Below are 15,907 nucleotides of genomic sequence, written 5' to 3' on the forward strand. Positions count from 1 at the left end.
TTGGTTCAGAAGGCCCCCGAGGGCCGCCTGGCCCTCACCACCCCCAGGCCAGGGACCCCTGGCCCCGCCCCCGCCCCATGGAAGGGGCCCAGGAGGAAGACGCACTCAGCCTCTCCTGGGGAGCAGGACCCTGGCCCTGGGGGTGCAGACGGAGCCCTCACTGAGACTTGACTTCTGAGCCTTTCATCTATCAGGAGCGTCGGACGTCTGTCTGTCTGGCAGGGCTCTGCAGGGAGACCCCCTGCTCGTGTTTCCACCCATGGCGTCTTCCTGGGTCTCAGGAGACTGGGGGCTTCCAGCCAGGAGGGCGGCAGCTGGGAACTGCTGGTAACCCCCATGAGCGCCCCACTGCGGGGCCTGCAGCCCTCCCTGGACACAGAGCCAACCCCTGCTGCGGCTGCCGTGGTCTCCTTTCTTCCACGAAGGCGCTGGTCTGCGAGATCCGTGGTTGATGCAGATCGCGTCCACCCCAGCACCACATGGCTGACCAGGTGGACCGGGGGGACTGGGGCCCACTCAGCCGACGCCCAGGAGGTGCTGGTGGCCGGCCGGGCAGCTGCGAGGAGTGGGGCAAGGACATACTGTAGACATCGAAAGGACAGTGGCTGTGGTCAGGTCAGCCAGAAACTGCCCCTTTAATGAAGACCAGGACAGGTCTATTGCTTAGATTTAAGAGAAACTTTATTTAGTTTTTTCCTAAAGCAACCTAGTTTAAAAACGAATTGAAAAAAGACGTCAATAGAGAAGAAAAACCTAGACAGACAGACAGACACACACACATACACACACACAAAGGGAAGACGGCAAGATCAGGGCGGCCCCGTCAGATTCTCTTCATCTTGGAAATGAGGTCGTCACAGATCCTGGTCAGCTCATCATTCTCTTTAGTCTGAGGAGGAGAGCCGCGCCCCTGGATTTCTCACAGTGCTTGGAGCCTGGAGCCCCCGAGGCTTCCCGAGCTGCGAGGGCTGCCCGCCCCCGCCCCCTCCGGCCTAGGGACCCTGCGCCCACCTTCTGCTCCACCACCTTCTCCAGGGAGTGGACACGCATCTGCTCCTTCCTCAGGACCGCCTGCAGCGCCAGAGCGTCAGTCTGGGCCTTGCTGCGGACCTGGGCGATCTCCTCACTTGCCCTGGAGCAGCAGAGGGCCCGGCTGAGCCACGGGCAGGGCCAGACCCCCCCAGGCTCCTGCCCCCCATCCTGACCCCCCCAGGCTCCTGCCCCCCAAGCCCTGCCCCCAATCCTGACCCCCGCCAGCCCCGCCTGCCCACGCACTGCCGGAGCTTCTCCTCCGCCTGGGCCTTCAGTGCCTGGTACTTCTGGGCCTCCTTCTCCACCCTCTCTATGTAATCCTCGACACACTTCTTCAGTGACTCTTCGTTCTGGGAGGAAGATGGACGCTGAGCCCCGAGCTGAGGCCCAGCTCTTTGGGGGTTCGTGGAGCAGTCCGCCTGTTTCCCTGCAGACAGCCCAGGCCTGTCCGCCCCTCAGGGCCCTGCCACGGGGGTTCTGTCCAGGTACTGTGGGGGAACCTAGGTCAGGCACCAGGCCCACGGAACAGCCTGTCCTGTTCCCTGAGCCCCGGGCTCTGGCAGCCGGGTGCCCTGCCGTCTGGCGGTGGGGAACAGTGCAGCGACCAGCACAGACCCGTAGTCTCCACGCAGGCCCACACGGACGCCTCGCGGGCACCCGTGTCCAGTTGCAGGTGACAAGCCAAGAGCCCAGGGTGCAGGCACAGGCAGGGCTGAGGCTGGCCCCACCTGCGGGCCTGCCTCTCCCTCTTGCCAGGCTCCGTACCAGGGCTGTGCTCAGCTCCTCCTCCTGCAGGGCCCCGCCCCTCCCCCGGCTCCAGGCTGGCCCAGCACCCACCGTGCGGTAGCCTTCGATCACCTCCTTCTGTTTCTCAAACCGCTTGAAAAGGTCGGAGAACGACTTTTCCATGGAGTGCAGGTCGGCCGTCAGCTGTGCCTTCTCCTTCAGGACCTTCTGCATTTCGGCCTTGGTGAGCTCCTTCTGTTTCTGAGACTCCTCTGGAGGAGAGACCAGCACCTCGGATCGGTGGGCGTCAGGGTGTCTGCCTCTCTCGGGACCTCCCAGGGCAGACCCTTGGGGCTCCAAACGCCCAGAAAACAGCTGTCTCCTCAATACCAGCTCCGCCCAGAAACCGAGGCAGCTGGCAGTAAGCCCAGACCTGTCCCACACTCGGGGCTTCCAGCCCGGACACGGCTAGTGCCCAACATCCACAGAGGCCGCCAGGGGACGCACAGCCCCCAGAGCAGGGTGGACACCGCAGCATCAGGAAGGGACCCAACCTGCCCGCTGCCTCGCCACCCCTGCCCCCGATGCTGGGGCGGGGACTGGCACTCACCCATCACCTGGTAGACAGTCCCCTCAAAGCTGTCCATGATCTTCCTGTGGGAGGAGAGCAGGTGCGTGAGCCGAGTCCCACGTGCACGCGCGCGCACAGCAGGGCGGCTGCACTCACCCCATCTCCAGGAGCCTCTCCTGCAGCGCCGCGCACTTGCCCCGCAGCACCTCGTTCTCCTTCTGCGTGGCCTCCACCTGCGTGGTCACACGCCTGCGTTGGCCCAGGGCCGCCCCCCGTGCTGACATCTCCCACCCCACTTGGTGGACGCCTCCCAACATGGGCGGGGCGGCTTAAGGGGGGTGGGAGGTGCTGGGCACCGCAGGGTCCAGCCCAGGCCTCCACCCCCTTAGACATCGCCCCGGCCTCGTCCTCACCCAGTGAGGAGGCTGGGGGGTGCTCCCCGGGGGCGGTGCAGACCCTCCCCCATGGGTTCTGTGACACACGTGGGGGCGGAAACAGGACAGCCGGCTGCCGCACCGCCTGGGCACAGCGAGTGGAGCCTGTGACGCCGACCCCCCAGCCCCGCCCGCGCTCACCGCCGAGTCCAGGTCCTTCTGGCTGTACTGCAGCACGTCCACGATCGGCCCCACAGGCAGCAGTGGAGCCCCGGGCCCAAGGTCACACGGAGCCAGGCCAGGTATCTGCGGGAGAGACCGGCGGGGCCGTGAGCTCCCCCGCGCGGCCCCCCGCCCTCCCGGCTCCTCACACCACAGCCAGAGGCGGCGCCTCGGCCCCCACCCGCCCTGTGAAGCCTGCAGATCCGCAGCACGTGAAAGCTGGGCCCTGAGAACAAGCGAGTCTCTAAAGCAGAGGGGACGAAGCACTTACAGGAATGCCCGGGGCTCCAGGGAAGTCCAGGTCAAGCAGCTGGGCCTCCGGGGGGCTTCCAGAGGAAGGCTTGTCCACACTGCGAGCACGGAGACCAAGAGAGAAGCCACCTGCTGTCTGCATGAGCCCGGGGCTCTCCTCGGAGGCCAGAGGGCCCGCGCTCGGGACAGGTAGGCCCCGCGGCCTGCCGCTGCTGTGGGCACATGGGAGCATGCCCGCTCACTAACTGGGCCCCCAGGTGGGCCCAGCCCCCGCCCTCGCCCCTCCCACCAGCCAGGCGTACCTGCTGGGTGTCAGCCCCTGGGGACTGTCCTGCAGGAGCGGGTCGAAGTTGAGGTACAGCGACTGCTTCCTCAGGGCTGACTCTTTAAACTGCGAGGCGGGGGGCAGGGTCAGCCGTGTCCACAGCGTGCGTGCCCCATCCCTCGGGGGAGCCCAGCCCACAGGAGACGCCTCTGGGGCCTGAGCCAAGTGGTCTGGGGGCCAGGGGCAGGACTGCCCTGGGAAGAGTGGCTGCAGCAACGGGCCTGGGGTGACGCCATCTCCAGGGACACAGAGCCTGCTCCCGGGCAGCGGGGCCGCGACCGTGCTGGGTACTCACCGAGGGCGCCCCGAACTGCTCCAGGTAGTCCAACTCTGCCCCCGCGCCTAGGACTGAGAGGGCGTCAGCAGCCGCCCCCCACCCGCCACGGGCTGCCCGCCCCCCATGGGCCTCAGGTGAGATAAGGCCAGGTCAGCCGTGTGCCCCCCAGCCTGGCACTTGGCTGTGCCCAGCACAGCACCCCTCCCCGGGCTCCGGGACCAAGCGCTTTTTGCTGTAGAGCAGGGTTGCTCAGGGTGCCTGGGGCCAGAGGGTTCGGGGGTGTCACAGAAATGTTCCCTGGGGGCCAGGTCGCCCTGGATGAGAACCACCACGGAGAGAGTTCTTTACTATCTGATAATCTGAACTCTGCTTAAAAAAACCCAAAGGTGACTGATGCCACAAAAATTTTAAATTGACACCAAAAGCCCAAGCAGCAATAGAACCAATTGGGTTTGAAAGTAGACATCTGTGCTTCTGAAGACACCATCAAGGAAGTGAAGCCAGTTTTTGCAAATCATGTACCTGACGAGCAATTCTTATCTGGATTATATCAGAAATCGGTACAGTGTAATAAAGAAAACAGTTCGATGTTAAACCAGGCAAAGAACCTGAGCAGATGAAGGTCAGGAGCGCGTGCGCTGCTCAACATGAGGGAGCAAACCCACCATGCGGCCACTCCCTGGACCTCAGACCCCACGGAGCCGGGCTGGGCCCCCAGGAGCCTCCGCCCAGAGACAGACAGCAGTGCACGCGCTCCAGGCAGCCTGCTCCTGACGGCCAGAGCAGCCGTGGAAGGAGACGAGGCACCATCCACGGCAGGGACGCTGCTCGGCCAGGAGAGAAGCCCTGCCTCACCCTGACCTGAGGCAGAGCACCGCGACACAGTGACCCGTGAGGCCAGGGCCCCTGGGGCAGAGGGAGGCTCCTCCTGGCTCCCAGCCCCACTGGTGCGGTGAGGACCCCACAGAGAGCCCCCCAGAGACCCTCGGCCCATGCCCTGCCTGCCTCAGGCCTGGGCTCTTCACGGGACGGAGACCCTCGAGCCCTCCTGGCCCTGAAAGGCCCCGGCCGCACTAGGGCAGCTCAGCCTGTGCCTCTGGGGGCGGGTGGCTCCTCTCCAGGGGCCTCGGTTCACACAGGCCCTCCAGGCTCGGCGGCCCACTGCCTCCGGTGCCTGCGCTGAGGACGGACAACCACATACCCTCCGCGGGGTCCCGGAACTGCTCCCCGTTCAGGTCCAGGGTGGGCTCCGGCCCCCTCTCGGTGGGGGGTGTAGGGTTGGTGGGTGCAGTCGGTGGCTCGCTACTTGGGCTGCTGAGGGGCGCCGAACCCCCCAAAGAGCCTGTGGTCCACCCCTGAAAGGGAGGTGGGATCACTGCAGGGCTGGCTGAGACGAGGGGTGTGGGGGAGCAGGGGCAACGGCGTGCCCTCCCCACCAGCCTCCCTCTGCCCGTGGCACCCGCAGATGTGGTGGCTGCGCCCATACCTCGCCCGCCGCTCCTGGGGTCCTCGCTGGGGCCCTCGTCCCGGGTGTGTCATCTGAGCACGCCTGCCTGAAGAGACAGGGTCAGCAGGGCCTGAGCCCACCCCCAGCTCCGAGCTGCCAGGGTCCTGCGACCCCTGCCCTAGAAGCCAGGCTCAGGGCCACATCGGGGGCCCCACAAACCATCCGGCCCAACCTCGCCTGCACAAGAATCGCGCTCCTCAGGAGTGGGCAAAGTGCCCTGAGGTCGTTTCAACTCAAGTAAAAGCAAAAATAAGTGAATGCTATGGTTGCTAGGAAATGGCAACAGAGGCCAGCCCGGGAGGCTGGGGCCCCGCTCAGCACCGAGCACACCCCGGGAGCGGGCAGCGGGAGGCAGACGAGGCGCCAGAGTATTCCTGGACCTTCCAGAGGCGCAGACGGCCCTCCTGGACTACACGGGCACCCCCCGTCCCCAGGGCCCCCACCTGGGGGACACGTGGCACCTCTGGTCTCACGTCTGCCCTGGAGGACCACCAGCCCGTGCTCACCGGCTCAGAGACAAGGCCTCTGTGGCCTGGCCGCTCTGCGGGTGCTCCAGGGGCCGGGCCTCGCCACTGTCTGCGGCCGGGTTACAGTCTGGGTCGTCTGGCTTGTCCCAGCTCGGGCCGTCGGACCCACGCAGAGTGAGCTCGCAACCCTTGCCCGCCTCCAGGGTGGCCTTTCCGGGCCTCGCCTCTGGTCTCCTCGAGGGGGGCTTGAGACCCAGGGCCTTCCCTCGCTTCCGCAGTGGGGGAGACCTTTTGCCGGTGGCATCAGAGAAGTCGAACTCCAGCCGGACAGGACCGCTCCTCAGAGAGCTGGCGGCCTGGCCACAGGTCTCCTCCCCCTGAGCACCGGGGTGTGTGGCCCCCGCAGCCTCTCCAGGGCCGGTCAGAGCCGTGTCCTCGCGGCTGGTGGCATCCATGGAGCCCACTGGGGCCGCTCCAGGCAGGTCCACGAGGGGTTTTTCTCCAGGGGGGGCACCACAGGGCGAGGCGGGCCTGGCAGGGGGACCAGGGACCCCCTCTGAGTCCCCTCCCGTACCGCTGAGTGGGTCCTCTGCTGTGTCCTGGGACACCACCCCAGAGGGCTGTTCTGGAGCCATGGGGCCGAGGGGCATGCTCTCCTCTGAGGGCCAAGGGTGGACGTGCTCTTCCCGGGCACACTCAGGGCTGCCAGGTGCTGGTCCTCGGGAGGCCTCCGGGTTTTCAACACTCTCTGGTATCTGGGAAGAGCTTGAGGGACCCAGGCTGACCAGAGGAGCTGAGGGGGGCCCACCAGGAGGCTGGTCTTCAGAGACTGGTCTCATGTCCTCTGAGGGGGGCTCGGTGTTGACTGGTACTGGCTTCTGGAGAATTCCATGGGTCGTTTTGGTGTCTGTTTCCTTGGTGAACTGTTGACTTTTCAGAAAACAAACTTAGTTAACACTAAGGAACCAGTTAGGACTTTAGTTGGATTTTAGTCCATGTGAAAACATTAACTAAATACAAAAACGAGAAGCATTCTGTCGACGCTCTCCTTGGGACCCGCTTTCACGAGAACATTCCCACAAGTCGGTGTCGGTGGGCCCTGGAGACCCAGGTGACAAGAGCAGAAACCTCGCCGACGACGGTCAGAGTTGAGCTTCCCCACACCAGCCCACGTCCCCCTTCCAGCTGGGGACCACCGCCACGTCATCAGGGAAAGTCAGGCTCCCCACTGGAGCGAGAAAGGCCAGGTGGAGGCCACGGCCTTTAGGAGAAGCAGGACCCCAGCTCCCCGCAGCTAGAGCGGCTCAAAGCTGGCGCCTCAGCAGCCTGGCCTCCCTCTCTTTGGGCTTTGACAAAACGACAGTATTTGAGTCACTCTAATCTCATTCAGCTGAATTTCAAACAGAAAAGTAAAAGCCTGAAGCTGAAAAGCAGTGAGGAGACCTGGGTAGAGGGGAGTCAGGTGCGAGGAATTTCCACTCTGGATTCAGTGGATCCCTTGGGGGCACTCGCTGGGTAAATTCAGCCTAATCTGGGGTGAAGAGCCGCCACCAGGTCCCCGTCTCTAGACAGAGGCAGGAAAGCCTGGGCGTTCACTGAGCTGACAGCCACATCCAGCCAAACACCTAATGCCAGGTGAGGCTGCAAAGACAAGACGCTCCTCTGGTCAAAGTCAAGTGTTTCCAATCTGATTCGTCAAACTGGATCACACAACAGACAGCTTCTGTGCCTTTAGCAGCAAGGCCGGCCTGTAAGCCCTCTCCCAGGCTTGCTGCTGAGCATAGGAGACTCCTGAAGCACTAACACAGCAGCAAAGCCACAGAGCACCCCTCTTTGGAGATTCCGCCAGGGCACTTCATGAAGTCAGAGGAACAAAAACCAATGTCAATTTGCTGGCAAGAGCACAACAGAGAAGCAGAATGTAAAGTTTACACTTTTTCTGTTTCATTACTCACTTTTCCAGTAACAAACGGTTTCTGAGGTGCTTTGGGCCACGCAGGACGCACAGCAGAGACCAGAAGCCTAACGGATGTGGCCCTCTGCAAACAGAGCTTTCTGCTGAGTCCCTGAGGCCACAGACGGCAGTGCATCAAACCACCCCACACTTACTTCTCTTTCTGGGTACAGACTTGATGGCAGTTTTCTAATTCAATGGGGTCACCCAGAACAAAACAGGCTTCGAGCTTGCTGCCCACGCTGGGACTTAAGATCCTGTATGTCTGTGGGTCCCGTAGAGGTGTCTGAAAAGTCACCTGTTGGGGAGAGAGGAGGGCACCTGCTCAATAATTCAAGTCTTTGACACCCCTCGGGCAGCACCGTGCCCTGCCCGGGCAGCTCAGTAAGTTGCCAGGAAAGCAGGTGGCAGGGCGACCTCCGTGTGACACACGACAGAGCGAACACAGGGGCCTGACGTGCTTACCTTCACAGTTTTGGCTGTGCTCTTCGGCGGCACATTCTCTTTCTGTGACAGACGGAGAACGGACGCCCTTCCGGTAAGTTCCGGGGGTGAAAACAGGAAGTCGCAATTTTCCCTACTTTTGTCACCAGTGACGTTTTCGTCACTGAAGAGATGCAGACTCATTCTGGAAAAGCAGACAGTTGGGTGTCAGGAGGGGGCAGTGGCCCTCTGCTGTCTGGACGCTCATAGGTGCCAGTGACAGGGCTGATCCCACGGTGCTGCAGGGAGATGCCCCCCTTCCGCACAGCTGGGTCAGACTTCAGGCAGTCCCCATCCTGCTCCGGGGGAGCTGCCACCTCCCTGGAGTAAGAGCCGGAGGAGCCTTCAGCTCACAGGGCAGGAGGGAAGGCTCAGGTGATTAAAACAACTTGAACTTTGTGGGTAAAAGTTCAGAGACAGAGAAGGGCTGATCTGTGACGAAACTGAAGCAGCAGAGGAAGCCTGGGCCCTCCATCAGGTGGAGCAGCTGCCAAGTTTGTGGAGAACAGAAACGCCAATAGGGCCCAGCAGCATGGCCAAGGAGGAGCTGGAGAAGGTAACAAGCAGCAGGTGTCGAGTCACCTGTGGGGAGTTGAGTGTCTCCATCAGGGGCCTCCAGTCAGGCCCAGGGGGTTCCAGGAAAGTCTCATTCCTCCTTCCCGAGGCCCTCATGATGGTCAGTGCCATGGCATTCCCAATTTAGGAGTCACCAGAGAACTGGGCATTTGCCTCGTGGGGGCACTACAGGTATTCGCTGGCGTTGGGGACCCTGGGGACTGTGGTAGAGGATGCCAGGTGGCTGGGGCAGCAGGAGAAAGGGTGGCTTTAAAAAGAGGTGAGGTCAGGGTGACAAGCCACCTCGAAGGGCTTTGGGGGTAGGGGCTGCCTGTGGAGGACAAGAGGGGTGGGGTGGGGAGAGTCAGAGGCTCTGGCACTGGGCCAGGGGTGGCCTGGTCAGCCCCTCATGGCATCAGGCTCACACACTGCGTCGGGAGACGCGAAAGATGAGCCCGAGCCGGTGGCCACTGTGAGGTTTGGCCTGAACAACTGGGTAAACAGGGGAGGGGGCTGGACGGCTGCAGGACCCAGGACGGAGAGCAGACACAGAGGACGCCTTTCCGGCAGACCCCCTCCTTGCCCTGCGGACGGTGGGAGAACAATGACGGCAGCCTTCCGGGGTTCGGCTTCTACTAATAATGAGGGCTTCTGCTTAAAAGGAGGAGTCTTTGAGGGGGGCTGGTCGGGAAGGCGGGGAGGGACTAGGGACCTAAGGTGAGCGGGGTCTGCGGAATCAGGTGCGGCAGGAGTCTGCGATGGGTCCAGGCGGGACTGGACCCAGAGGGGCGGGGATTGGGAGGCCAGCGCTGGGCGCAGGGCAGCGAGCGCGCGTGTACTCAGGCTCGGAATCACCGGGCGTCTCGGGAGGCGGGGGCGGGAGCACATCTGCTCTGCTCCCGGTTGCGGCCGGGCGGGCGGGATGAGGGACGGCGGGAGAACGGCCCAGACCGCGAGGAGGGCGGAGTCGGAGGCGGTATAGGCCCCGGTCTGGGTTGGGGGGCGGGGGTCGCCAGCGCGGCAGGCAGACCCAGGCCGGCAAAGCCCCAAGCCCCGGCTACAGGCAGGACCGGAGCCCCGAGCCGGGACCCCGCCGCCGCCCTCTTACCTGTCGGCCGCCGCGCGGAGCCCAGGGTGGGAAGTGCCGAGCTCGGGAGCCCCTCTGCCCGCCGCCGATTCAAATACCGACGGTTGGCGAGCGCGGCCAATCAGCACGCGGCTGGGGCGGGGCGCGAGGCCGACAGCCAATGGGAGGCAGAACGCCAGTCCACGCCCACTAGGAGGTTTCGTTTCCGGGGCGAGGGCACGCTGGACGCGGCGGACACCGGATTCCTCAGTAAAGGCTGCTCGCCTGACGCCCCTAGAGGAGCGGTCGCACGCGGGTGGACGGTGACTGCGGAGCCCGCCGTCGCCCAGGAATCCCGGGCTTTGCTGCGGACGCGCCTGAGCTGCGTGGAAATGAGGGCCCGAGAGCCTCTCCCCCGAGTTTCAGTTTCCCCAGCTGGGCAATGGGATCGAGTGCAGCGCCGCTCCAAAGCGGGTCGTGTGGAAGAGCCAAACCCTCGCGAGAACTGTAGGGGCGGCTCGCGAGGCGGGGGGGGCGTCGAACGAGGGGCCCAAGAACTTCATTTCCCAAAATACTCTGTGGGACTCCATTTCCCAGAGCGCGAGGGCAGGGACTCCGTTTCCCAGAGCGCCCCGCGAGTGCCTCCAGGGCAGGGACTCAGTTTCCCAGAGCGCCCCGCGCCGCCGGGCGCCTACCGGACCTGGACGCTGTGGCCGGTTCGCTACGCTGGGTGGCAGGCCTCGCCGAGCCAGTTTCCCGCCGGCGACGGCGGCGCGATGGACAGTCCCGAGGTCACCTTCACGCTGGCCTACCTGGTGTTCGCCGTGTGCTTCGTGTTCACCCCCACCGAGTTCCACTCGGCCGGGCTCACGGTGCAGAACCTGCTGTCGGGCTGGCTGGGCAGCGAAGACGCCGCCTTCGTGCCGTATCACCTACGCCGCACGGCCGCCACGCTGCTGTGCCACTCGCTGCTGCCCCTCGGTGAGCCCAGGGCCGACCTCCGGGACCCGGAGCGGGAGGGACGGGGGGCGGGCTCCCGTGTTGGAGAGCCGAGGCTGCGGGCGGAGCGCCCGTGTGCTTGGGGAAGTGCTGTCCCTTGCAGGTACCCGGCGGAGAGGCGGGCTCAGAACTCTAGGGAAGGGGGTGAGCTGGCTCTCGGGGTACAGGTCCCTCGAGTCGAGGTATGAGTTAACTGATGCCCGTAGAGGTGGCCTGTCCCAATCTCCTTGGAAGGTGGGTGGGGGAAAGGCAGGCAGAGAGGATGAGGGCAGTCGAGTGTCATTTCCGCCTCCGGGGAATCTTCCTGACCCAGGGATCGAACCCGCATCTCCTGCATTGGCAGGCTGGATCTTTGCCACTGAACACTAGGGAAGGCCCCCACCCCCACCCTTTTTAAAAACTATAATTTTATCCATGGCTGTGCTGGGTCGTCATTGTTGCGCGAGGTCTTTCTCTAGTTGCGCAGAGTGGGAGATACTCTGCTGCAGGCCTTAAAGCACGCAGATTTCAGTAGTTGCAGCACACGGGCTTAGTTGCTCTGCAGCATGTGGAATCTTCCTGGACCAGAAATCAAATCCATGTGCTCTGCGTTGGCAGGCAGATTCTTATCCACTGCAGCACCTGGGAAGTCCTAGAGAAGTCCTTTGGAAACCAAAGAAGTGTTATTTATTGCCACATGAGTTACTTATTATGTATCAGATTGATCAATAGCATTTATTACGTTTTTGCAACTTCAAACCTTTCCTGCAGGTCACTGTCTACTTTATTAATTTTGACATGCAAACTGGCCCCCATCTGGCCACCAGGGGCCTGGAGCTGGCTCCTGTGTCCCTGTGACAGGCTCTTGTCACCTTTGTTGACTGGTCCACGACGTCCCAGTTCTGGGATGGGCCATACTCTGGTCTGCTTCCTCAGAGTAGGTGGGATCCAGAGGCTGAGATCCAGTCCCAAGACGGCCTGTGGGCAGCTCTGCATTGGGTGAAACCAGATCCTTGTGCTTAGTTTTGTTTTTCTAGGATTTTCTCATTTTATTTCTTCCACTCATATGTGGTTTGTGCAAAACTAAAGTAATAAGATGAGAATGTTTTCTGCTCACTGGACAAGTACTCAGTTGAGTCAGCTATGGAGCTGGGCAAGGCCCACCTGCCCTGGGGTACCATGGCCTTGCCCTGGGAGCTGACCATGGCAGAGGGCCAGACCCAAGGCTGGGGATTAAAGGAAGGGGCCTCCCCCAACCCCACCAAGGGACAGGGACAGCACTGGGGAGGCTGGCAGCCTGGCAGTCCCAACCTCTGCTGAAGCTTGCCCGTCCCTTTTAGGCTACTATGTGGGCATGTGCTTCGCAGCCTCGGAAAAGCAGCTCTACTACCCCAGCCAGACCCCGGAGACCTGGCGGGCCTTCCTCCTGCTAGCATTGATGCTGCCCGCCATCGCCTGCACCTTGATCTACTACTGGTCCCGGGACCACTGGGCCTGCCACCCCCTGGCCCGCACCCTGGCCCTCTATGCCCTCCCACGGTCGGGCTGGCAGGCCGTGGCTTCCTCCGTGAACACGGAGTTCCGGCGGATTGACAAGTTTGCCACGGGGGTGCCGGGTGCCCGTGTGATCGTGACGGACACGTGGGTGATGAAGGTGACCACGTACCGCGTGCACGTGGCCCAGCAGCAGGACGTGCGCCTGACTGTGACGGAGGCCCAGCAGCACGAGCTCTCCCCAGACTCGCACCTGCCCGTGCAGCTCCTCACCATCCGCGTGGCCAGCGCCAACCCCGCCGTGCCGGCCTTCCACATCCGGTAGGCGGGCCTGCAGCTGGGGCCGCTGGGGTGGTGCGCCCGTGGTCTGCTCTTTGTGTTGCTCAGGGGGCGGGGTGGGTGGGAGCTGGTCCCTCCGGAGTGCCCCTCCCTCAGGTCCTCTGCGTTTCCCCTTTCTTCCCAGCCTGCCCTGAGCTGTCTTCCCGGCGTCTCGGGAGGAGCACACGGCAGGTGTTTGGGGGCCACTGTATAGGACAGAGGCTCAGTGGCTCCCTCAGCCCTGAGCCTGGGCCGGGGCCGAGGCGCTCCTGTCCAGTTCAGGCTGTGGCGGGCCTGCCCGCCCCCCTGGACCCGTCTTGGGCTTGAACGTGCCGAGGGCCAGGCCCTCTGCCGCAGCTGCAGTTCTCCCACCCTCCGTGCCCCTCTGCACCTCCCAAGGAGAGGCCCGTGGGCAGCAATGGACCAGTGGGCTCTGGCCCTAGGGCCATCTCTAGTGCTCCCTGCCCAGCAGCACCCACCTCTACAGGCTGAACTCCACGGAGTACGGTGAGCTGTGTGAGAAGCTCCGGGCGCCCATCCGCAGCGCAGCCAACGTGGTCATCCACCAGAGCCTGGGCGACCTCTTCCTGGAGACCTTCGCCTCCCTGGTGGAGGTCAACCCGGCCTACTCGGTCCCCAGCAGCCAGGTAGGGGGCTGGGCAGGGGAGGTGGGTTCCCACAGCTGGGCCGCCATGGACCGCCTCTCCTGGGGTAGGGCAGGACCCCCATCCCCAGGGTGGCCCGACCGGGCTTCCTCTGACCACCTGGCCTGCCTGCAGGACCTGGAGGCATGCATCGGCTGCATGCAGACTCAGGCCAGCGTGAAGCTGGTGAAGACCTGCCAGGAGGTGGCCGTGGGCGAGTGCCAGCAATGCTACTGCCGCCCCATGTGGTGCCTCACCTGCATGGGCAAGTGGTTCGCCAGCCGCCAGGACCCGCAGCGCCCCGACACCTGGCTGGCCAGCCGCGTGCCCTGCCCCACCTGCCGCGCGCGCTTCTGCGTCCTGGACGTGTGCGCCGTGCGCTGAGCCCCTGGGCCCTGTGGCCGCCTCCAGGGCGGACGGGCCTCTGGGCCCTCCTCGGTGCTGCTGTGGGCAGCTCTTTGTGTGGCGACTCACTGGTGCCCCGACTCACTGGTGCCCCGAGGCTGTGGAAGGGCCTGGCTGCAGTTTCGGCAGAACCTTCCTGCTGAAGTTCTGTTCCTGGCAGTGGGGTGGTCTTCAGCACCTCTGCCTCCTTCCCTCTCTGTTCTTCCGACTAGGGGTCAGTGCTGGGCATGCAGAACGTGGTGTCGGGTCCATCTTCAGAGCATTCTGGGGCCCCTGAGCTGTGTTCTGGGTGACCCCTTGGTCTGCCCCAGATGACCCTAATCTAGCCATTTGCCTTAAGTGTATGGGGCACAAAAGTCTTAACTGCTCCTCAGTTATACGACAGACCTGAATTTGTCTACGACTGCAGTCTGTCATGCTTCTGTTGCCAGGCTGGCCACTGGCCCTGCAGCATGGACCCCCTCCCCACGAGGCCGCTCTGAGGGGTGTGGAGCCTGGCGGTGGAGGGCACGAGCATTGCCCAGGGCCTCCTGGTGACCGCGGCCAGCCGAGGGCGCCCTCCTGGGTGGAGTGGCCCCCATCTGCCCCCTACCCAGGGACTCCTCGGGCTTTCCATCAGGCGCTGTTTTCGCCTGCCTTTCCCTTAGCCGAAGGCATGTGGGGCTGCCCACCCCTTTGAGGGGCCTGTGACCACGTGCCTTTTGGTGCTCCCACGAGTCCACGGAATGGGCTGTCTCAGACTCCTGGTTGCCCGGGAACATCTTGTGTTCAGACAGCAAGATTGTGGGGACCTAGCACGAGGCCCCCCACAGGCCCACCTGCTTCAGAAGGGAAGTGCCCAGCAGTCAAGACGATGACAGTCGTCTTCCCCAATCTTGGTGGTGAGGTGGGGGGCAGGGAGGAAAGTGCTGGGCTCCTGGGTACAGCTCTGAATGTGGCTGTTGGAGGGGCCCTAAGCCTCGTAAACTTGGTCCTGCTAAGCAGGTTAGATGGAATCAACTCCACCAAGGCTGCACTGAGCCCAGGGATTTGGAAGTGAGCAAGCCCAGATTCGTGGTCTTCTGGGGTCACCCACAGGGGACAGCCATCAGAAGGGCAGCCAGGAGCCATGCCTGGCCTCAGCCTGAAATTTCAAACTCTGGCAAGGGAGAGCCAGGCCTGGGGTTGTCTTTTCTACAAGAGATGGTTACTTAGTTTTATAAAGATAAACCTATTGTAGCAAAGTGGTATGCTATTGAATAAAATGTTAGTATGAAGTTATTAGTATTTTTTTTTCCTGATATTCAAACAGTTGGGGCAAGGCCATCTTAGAAGTGGCCTCTTTAGCGTGCATGTTTTCTTCAGAATAAAGGGAGGCAGACTCTTCAGGAATCTTCCCCTGATATTCTAGCTGGGGTCTCAAAAAGCTCACTTCAGGGAACCTTTGTGGATGGGTCCTGGGGGCTGGGGGTGGGGGGTCAGCATACACATGCTCCAGATGCAGGGGCCCACGTGAGGGACACTGGTGATCCAAGGTGGTGAGCCCTGCCGGGCGAGGCCTCCAGCCCTGTGCTTGCTGCTCGGTCCCACACGGAGCCTGCTGGCACAGCCGCTTGGCTGGGAGAGCTCCTCAGCAGCACAAGCTCCCTGCTCCCTTATGCTGCTGCCGGACCCTGAACATGTTTATAAAGTACACGCAACCCACTGAAAGCCAGTGGACTGGAATTTACTATATCTTGGAGATACTCGATTTTTTTTTTCACTATAGTCCTTCTCTGATAGTTTAGTCATAAGTCATGTCTGACTCTGTGACTTAATGTGTTACCGAGTCCAAGCTCGCTCTGCTCACTGCATGGTAGGCCAGTGAACCGGAGACCAGGAGCTGAGGCAAGGAATACTTTACTCTGAGGGCCCGCTGACGGAAGACGGCAAGCTGTCTCAAAACAACCGTGTCACTGGGGTCTGGATGCCAGAGTCTTTCATAGGCCAGAGGTGGCGGATGTAAGGGAACAGTAAAAAGGCCGTTAATCTTGCAAATATCTCCTAGAATTGCAAGCCTCAGGCAGGGTATATGTTTCTTCCTGCCTTCTACAGCTGGACAGGGTTCTGAACAAAGGGCACTTTAGAGTCAGGCAGAGAAGCAGGATTCTCTGAGGAAGGGTTTATGTACGATTGTCAAACAGTCCCAGCACAGAGTCAGAATTGCTTTTCCCTAAAACGTGGACTGCAGCCCGCCAGGCTCCTCTGCCCTGGGATTTCCCAGGCATGAATACTGGAG

The 15,907-nt window shown here is 62.5% G+C and overlaps 2 protein-coding genes across 5 annotated transcripts; one reads left to right on the plus strand and one right to left on the minus strand.

Annotated features, from left to right (window-relative positions):
* Positions 1-663: 663 nt before the first annotated feature.
* TACC3 (transforming acidic coiled-coil containing protein 3) lies at positions 664-11,039 on the minus strand. Of its 4 annotated transcripts, none has more exons than XM_027545352.1 (16): positions 9,854-11,039; positions 8,173-8,335; positions 7,863-8,005; positions 5,793-6,683; positions 5,266-5,332; positions 4,981-5,134; positions 3,798-3,850; positions 3,480-3,568; positions 3,197-3,389; positions 2,905-3,009; positions 2,486-2,562; positions 2,369-2,412; positions 1,870-2,030; positions 1,276-1,382; positions 1,012-1,132; positions 664-889 (listed from the first exon to the last, which is right to left on the minus strand). In XM_027545352.1, the coding sequence occupies exons 2-16, from the start codon at positions 8,332-8,334 to the stop codon at positions 824-826; spliced, it is 2,433 nt and encodes an 810-aa protein (XP_027401153.1). In that variant the 5' UTR covers position 8,335; positions 9,854-11,039; the 3' UTR covers positions 664-823. The 4 variants fall into 4 exon arrangements, with proteins under 4 accessions (XP_027401153.1, XP_027401155.1, XP_027401154.1 ...); XM_027545354.1 differs by having other exon boundaries at positions 1,891-2,030; positions 9,854-9,960; XM_027545353.1 differs by having other exon boundaries at positions 8,173-8,772; positions 9,854-9,938.
* TMEM129 (transmembrane protein 129) lies at positions 10,187-14,906 on the plus strand. The gene is made up of 4 exons (XM_027545365.1): positions 10,187-10,792; positions 12,130-12,604; positions 13,089-13,248; positions 13,381-14,906. The coding sequence occupies exons 1-4, from the start codon at positions 10,204-10,206 to the stop codon at positions 13,627-13,629; spliced, it is 1,473 nt and encodes a 490-aa protein (XP_027401166.1). The 5' UTR covers positions 10,187-10,203; the 3' UTR covers positions 13,630-14,906.
* The last annotated feature ends 1,001 nt before the right edge of the window (positions 14,907-15,907 follow it).

This window comes from Bos indicus x Bos taurus, chromosome 6, assembly GCF_003369695.1.
Source record: "Bos indicus x Bos taurus breed Angus x Brahman F1 hybrid chromosome 6, Bos_hybrid_MaternalHap_v2.0, whole genome shotgun sequence".
Classification (NCBI taxonomy): Eukaryota; Metazoa; Chordata; class Mammalia; order Artiodactyla; family Bovidae; genus Bos; species Bos indicus x Bos taurus.